Source organism: Cebus imitator, unplaced genomic scaffold (assembly GCF_001604975.1).
Source record: "Cebus imitator isolate Cc_AM_T3 unplaced genomic scaffold, Cebus_imitator-1.0 Scaffold485, whole genome shotgun sequence".
NCBI lineage: Eukaryota > Metazoa > Chordata > Mammalia > Primates > Cebidae > Cebus > Cebus imitator.
The window spans coordinates 1,515,436-1,521,322 of record NW_016107800.1 but is presented as its reverse complement, the minus strand read 5'-3'; the positions used below and the strand labels follow the sequence as shown (position 1 = coordinate 1,521,322).

At 40.2% G+C, this 5,887-nt stretch overlaps 1 protein-coding gene across 1 annotated transcript in view; it reads right to left on the bottom strand.

Annotated features, from left to right (window-relative positions):
- Positions 1–150: 150 nt before the first annotated feature.
- Positions 151–5,887, bottom strand: part of MTFMT (mitochondrial methionyl-tRNA formyltransferase) — a 26,414-nt gene continuing 20,677 nt past the window's right edge. The window contains exons 7-8 of the mRNA XM_017513049.2: positions 1,667–1,745; positions 151–516 (exon numbers count right to left, since the gene is read on the bottom strand). Of these exons, the coding sequence (XP_017368538.1) occupies positions 359–516; positions 1,667–1,745 (237 nt within the window). The 3' untranslated portion in view covers positions 151–358. The remainder of the gene's footprint in view (positions 517–1,666; positions 1,746–5,887) is intronic.

The window sequence follows — 5,887 nt, the reverse complement described above, 5'->3', positions numbered from 1 at the left end:
AGTAGAGACGGGGTTTCACCATGTTGACCAGGATGGTCTCGATCTCTTGACCTCGTGATCCACCCGCCTCGGCCTCCCAAAGTGCTGGGATTACAGGCTTGAGCCACCGCGCCCGGCCAGTATGACTATCTTTTATGTTACCAAGCACAAGAGCTTGTCAGTTAAATTGGGCTGCTGAAAATACACATGTTCTTTGAAGAAGGCACTCGAGCTACTGAATCTTCTTTGAGTAATAATAATGCCTTGGCAAAACTTCATCACTTCCAAAACTATTATGCTAGAGACTCCAATATTTCTTAAGAAAATTAAATGGTCTCTTGACCCAATCTGATGGACAGGCAGTTAAGTGAGGTTCCAACTAAAAATAATAAATGATACAGACTATAACCACAGTAAAACAACTATGATAACTTGAAACTAATGGAAAACATACCTTGCAATAAACCAACAGTATCTGTGACTGTTTGTGGTATATTACTGATCCTGGAATAAGAGCCTGTGCCGTCAATTCTGGATCTGAAGGATGGAAAAAAGAAAAGATATGCGAAAGAGAAGAGTAATTATGCAACTTCCCAGTTCTTAAAAAAAAAATCTTAGGAGGCAGTATTAATACCAGAGAGAAGACATTTGATGCTGACTTTGTAAACCAAAACTTACAAAGAAGGCACAGGGCTCTCTGTACATCAGAAACCCAAAGGAAAGCGTCACATGCACATACAAAGCTATAATTCCTTTACCCAGTCTCCCAGTGATCACCTAAAATGCTGATCTACAAGTTTGTGTTAGCACTTTGGTGAAATAACCAGCCAACAGGGAGAAATACATGGAATGTTTAGGATTTAAGCTGGCCCTTTCATCCCTGCCCAAACAAGTCCTAATTCCTCGTTTCCTGGGGAACTCCAACTACTCTAAATTAAATAGCTTCCTCTGTGGCTCACATTCCTTCTGTCCACCATATTGGGAGGGCCCAACTGATGGGCCTCAGAATGGACCTATAGCATGAAGTATGAATGAATACACTCTGGCCTACATTTTCACTGAGTTGCCCAAATATTTTCATTATAATATTCACCAGGATGAAACTAATCATTGTGCATTCTCTGAAAACCTTAATGTAGGAAATTACAGAGCTTAAAAAGAGAAACACTGCTCTGCCTACTCCCAGGTTCTTATGATTTTTTTTTTTTTTAATGGAGTTTCACTCTTGTTGCCCAGGCTGGAGTGGAATGGTGCAATCTCGGCTCACTGCAACCTCCGCCTCCTGGGTTCAAGTGATTCTCCTGCCTCAGCCACCCAAGTAGCTGGGATTACAGGCACGTGCCACCAAGCCCAGCTAATTTTTTGTATTTAGTAGAGACAGGGTTTCACCATGTTGGTCAGACTGGTCTTGAACTCCTGACTTCAGGTGATCCACCCGCCTCAGTCTCCCAAGGTGCTGGAATTATAGGCATGAGCCATCGTGCCCAGCCAGTTCTTGCAATGAGTAAATGACAAGAGAATGAGTGTTGCAAATAAGACAGTAAGTGAATGTAAAGTATTATCTTTACTGAACGGAAACAAACCAAAATAATCCTTTTTAGTAATTGTGATGTATGATAAAACAGATGTATTTCTAGACAGACTACAGTGAAAACAGCTTCCATGTTAGCTATTCAAAAGTTAGTACCAGCAAGGATTGAACTGTTAACTTCTACCAAATCCAGAAGTTTAATGGTATTCGCCATCCAGAGCGTCTGCAATGGAATCTGCAAGTAAAATTAAAGAAGGTATAAGGAATACACTCAACTCCCAACTACTTTTCAACTACTATTTTTTATTAATCTGGACTGTCCCTGAAATTAGAAGAACTGGGACTCAGTCACTAAGTTTGATGGAACAGGCCATAAACACGACTCCACATCACTCTTTCCAGGATTTATAAGATCTAACATTATTTAAAATCAATGATTATATCTAATATATGAATATTCCCAATTAAAAATTTATGCTCCTTATAAAAAATACGAGCCTTACATCAATTATGTTAAAAACATTTTAGAAAGTAATAGCATTCTGTATTTATTTCCATCCCTAGAGGTAAATACTGTTAAGTTTCATGTGCATTTCCCTGTATTTTTTTCTACAATTATTATTATAAAAATCTAGCACACACTGATAGAGACAGGAGACAGCCAAATGTTGGCCATGTCATCATGCACAGGGGGCTTGCCTAAACATGCCCATGGTGAAAAATTCTGTTCCTTAACACATGTGCAGTAAAGGAAATAAATCAATGTAGAGTGGCTCAGACTAAGGGCCCACATGCACACTGGAAAAATGGGGATGGAGCCACCAGGAATTTGTGCCTTATGCAAGGGAAGGAGCCTGGCCTCTTCAGATGCTGTGCGGTGTTCTGGTAGTAAGTCTGTGGGGTGGGAGCCTGCTGGCAGGATCCCTTTTGCTGAGAGCTTTCTTTTAATAAATTCCACTCTTCTCACGTTTCAATGTGTCCATGTGCCTCATTTTTCCTGGTTGTGAGACAAGAACCCAGATCTCAGCTGAGCTAAGGAGCAAAAAGTCCTGCATCCATACTGTTTTACAAGGACTTTTGCTACTTGGCCACAAGCCATTGAGGCTTCATCAGACGTACTTACCTGTTTCACTCTACCTGCTACACAGTGGCCCATTTCATGAATATATAATTTGTGCAACAAATATCTTTATGATAGATATTTCAGTTATTTACAATTTCTTGGGATTTATAACATTATAAACTCGGGTAACAGGGTTGTAGATATATCTTTGAGTACTTCTACATTTCTGGATAATACTTTTGGGCTTTTCCGTTTTTAAAGTGGAATGCCTAGGTTAAACAGCATCAACATTTTATTGCTAAACTGCCTGGATAAGTGAGAAAAAAATATTATAATCTCTTGCTGTTTATTATTAGTGAAGCTGAGGAGCCATCCATGTATTTATGGGCACTTTTAATTTATGTCTCTGTAACCTGCCTATTTAAACCCTGTGTGTGTGTGTGTGCGTGCACGCATACGTGTGTGTTCTGAGATGGAGTCTCGCACTGTTGCGAGACTGTAGTGCAGTGGCACGATCTCAGCTCACTGCAATCTCCGCCTCCTGGGTTCAAGCAATTCTCCTGCCTCAGCCTCCCAAGTGGCTGGGACTACAGGCATGCACTACCACACCGAGCTAACTTTTTTGTATTTTTAGTAGAGATGGGGTTTCACCATGTTGGTCAGGACGGTCTTGATCTCCTGACATCGTGATCTACCCACCTCGGCCTCCCAAAGTGCTGGGATTACAGGCGTGAGCCACTGCGCCTGTTTTAAAAAACTGGGATGGCCAATCTCATTAATTTGCAAAAATATTTTATATATTTAGGAAATTAGCCTTTTAACTCTTATATGTGTTATGAAGATTTTCCTCAGTTTATTGACTTTTAATCTTGGGGACAGCATAAATTTTTTATTTTTATAGTTATATTTGTCAGTCTTTCTCATGACTTCAGTGGTTCATATCATACTTAAAGAGACCTACCCCACACTTTAAGATTAAATATTGTCAAATTGTTCAATTGTGCTATTTTCCAGTCCTTGTGATTTTATCTTTATATACTTTTTTTGAGACAGAGTCTTGCTCTGTCGCCAGCCTGGAGTGCAGTGGCGCGATCTAGGCTCACTGCAACCTCTGCCTCCTGGGTACAAGCGATTCCCCTGCCTCAGCCTCCAGAGCAGCTGGGACTACAGGCGCATGCCACCACGCCAGCTAATTTTTGTATTTTTAGTAGAGACAGGTTTTCACTATGCTGGCCAGGATGGTCTTCATCTCCTGACCTTGTGGTCTGCCAGCCTTGGCCTTCCAAAGTGCTGGGATTACAGGCGTGAGCCACAGTGCCCGGCCCTTTTTTTTTTTTTTTTTAAACGGAGTCTCACTCTTTCGCCAGGGTGGAGTGCAGCGGTGCGATCTTGACTCACTGCAACCTCCGCCTCCCGTGTTCAAGCGATTCTCCTGCCTCAGTCTCCCAAGTAGCTGGGCTACAGGCATGCACCACCACGCATATTTTTAGTAAAGATGGGGTTTCGCCATGTTGGCCAGAATGATCTTGATCTCTTGACCTCGTGATCCACCTGCCTCAGCCTCCCAAAGTGCTGGGATTACAAGCGTGAGCCATTGTGCCCAGCCTGACTTTGTTATGGTAAAAAACACATAAGAAAAGTCTACTCTATTAACAAATTGTAAGTATACAGTCTAGTATTGTTAACTACATATGCATTGTTATAATATAGCAGTTTCTATGATTTTAAAAGATAAAATTTGAAGGCTTCCCCCTCCAATGGTTGGCCAGTTACCCCAATGCTATTTACTAGATGATAATCCATCTTACTCCTCCCTCCAGTGTGAAATATCACCTTTATCATGTAACACACCTCCAACATACCTGAGATCCTAGAGCCTAATTTAAATATGTTAATAAATTTTAAATATGTTAATAAAAATTAACACACACCAGGAAATAAGTTCTCTCAAATTTCTGAATTGAATGCATTTTCAGAGTGTAGTTCAATCCTCTATTTCATAGATGAAGAGATGTGAGACTCAGAGAAATGCAACCATTTCCCAAGGTTGGACCCAGCTAGTTAGTGGCAAAGCCAGTTCTGTTTTCTGAGTCTCAGCACAGCGCTCTTTTTATGACATCCCTTAAAGAGGATATTTAACTTTCAGAAGAGTTAGGTTGTTGTAATAATTTGAACATTAAATCAAAAAAGTAAATGAAGTTCACAACCGTTACCTATGTTATATCCTCTTCTAGAACTTGCTGGCTCACTTTTATTTTTTTTTTTTGCCTGCTTCAATAAAAGTTCTGAAATGATTTTCATGTGTGCAATTTTTTTCTTTTAAAGAACTCAAAATATTTCTGAAACATGCTCACTGACTAAAAAAGATTTTAATTTACTGAGAGTAAAGCATGCTAGGTACACACTCAGAATATAGCCTCGATCTTGAGGAGGTAAAGCTCACCTTATCATCAGAGCATTGTAGAAAGGAAAGGGATGGTAAGAACATAATCATTTTGGTGTCTGCCATCGTTACTGCCAAAATCTTATGTTTGCATGGATTTACATTCACCTAGCTCATTTCCTTTGATCTTGACAGTTGTGTACGTGGTCATTAATCCCACTCTAGAGGTTTAAAAAAAGCAGAAGCTCAAAAATAAGGGCCTTCCTCTCGGGTAGTAAAGGGTAGTTCTAGGAACCAAACCTCACCTTCAGTCTTTTTATAGCACAAAGCTTCTCCCCATGGATAGAAAAGACAAACGGCAGAGGGTAAGAACCATCATGTAGTAAGTTATAGGTGCCAGCAGATTTCAAGCTGGGGCCTAAACTGCATCTCAGGACGTTGTCTACTTGATATCTCCATATGAATGTCTTCTAACTTATGTCAAACTTAACACGGCGAAAACTATTGATTTTTCTTCCCAAATTTAATCCTCCCCAGACATCCTCATCTCAACTACATGGTTCCGCTATTCACCCACTTTCTCAAGCCAAAAATCTATGAATGATCCTAACTTATCTTTCCCTAATTTCCCAGATTCCATCAGCAAACCCCACTGACTCTCCCTCCAAGCAGAATCTGGATGTCCACCTCTTTCTACCCACCATTATCATTGTTTCAAACTGCCATCGTCTGCCGTCTGGCTATCTGGCTACAGTTGCAGCTTTTTTTCCCTTTTTTGGACAGGGTCTTGCTCTGCCCCGATTTGGTTATTTATTGTTTTGCTGCAGAGTTGTTATAAGAGTTATTTACTCTGGATATTAAGCCCTTATCAGTTATATGATTTGCAACTATTTTCTCCCATTCTATAAGCTGTCTTTTTTTTTTTTTTTTT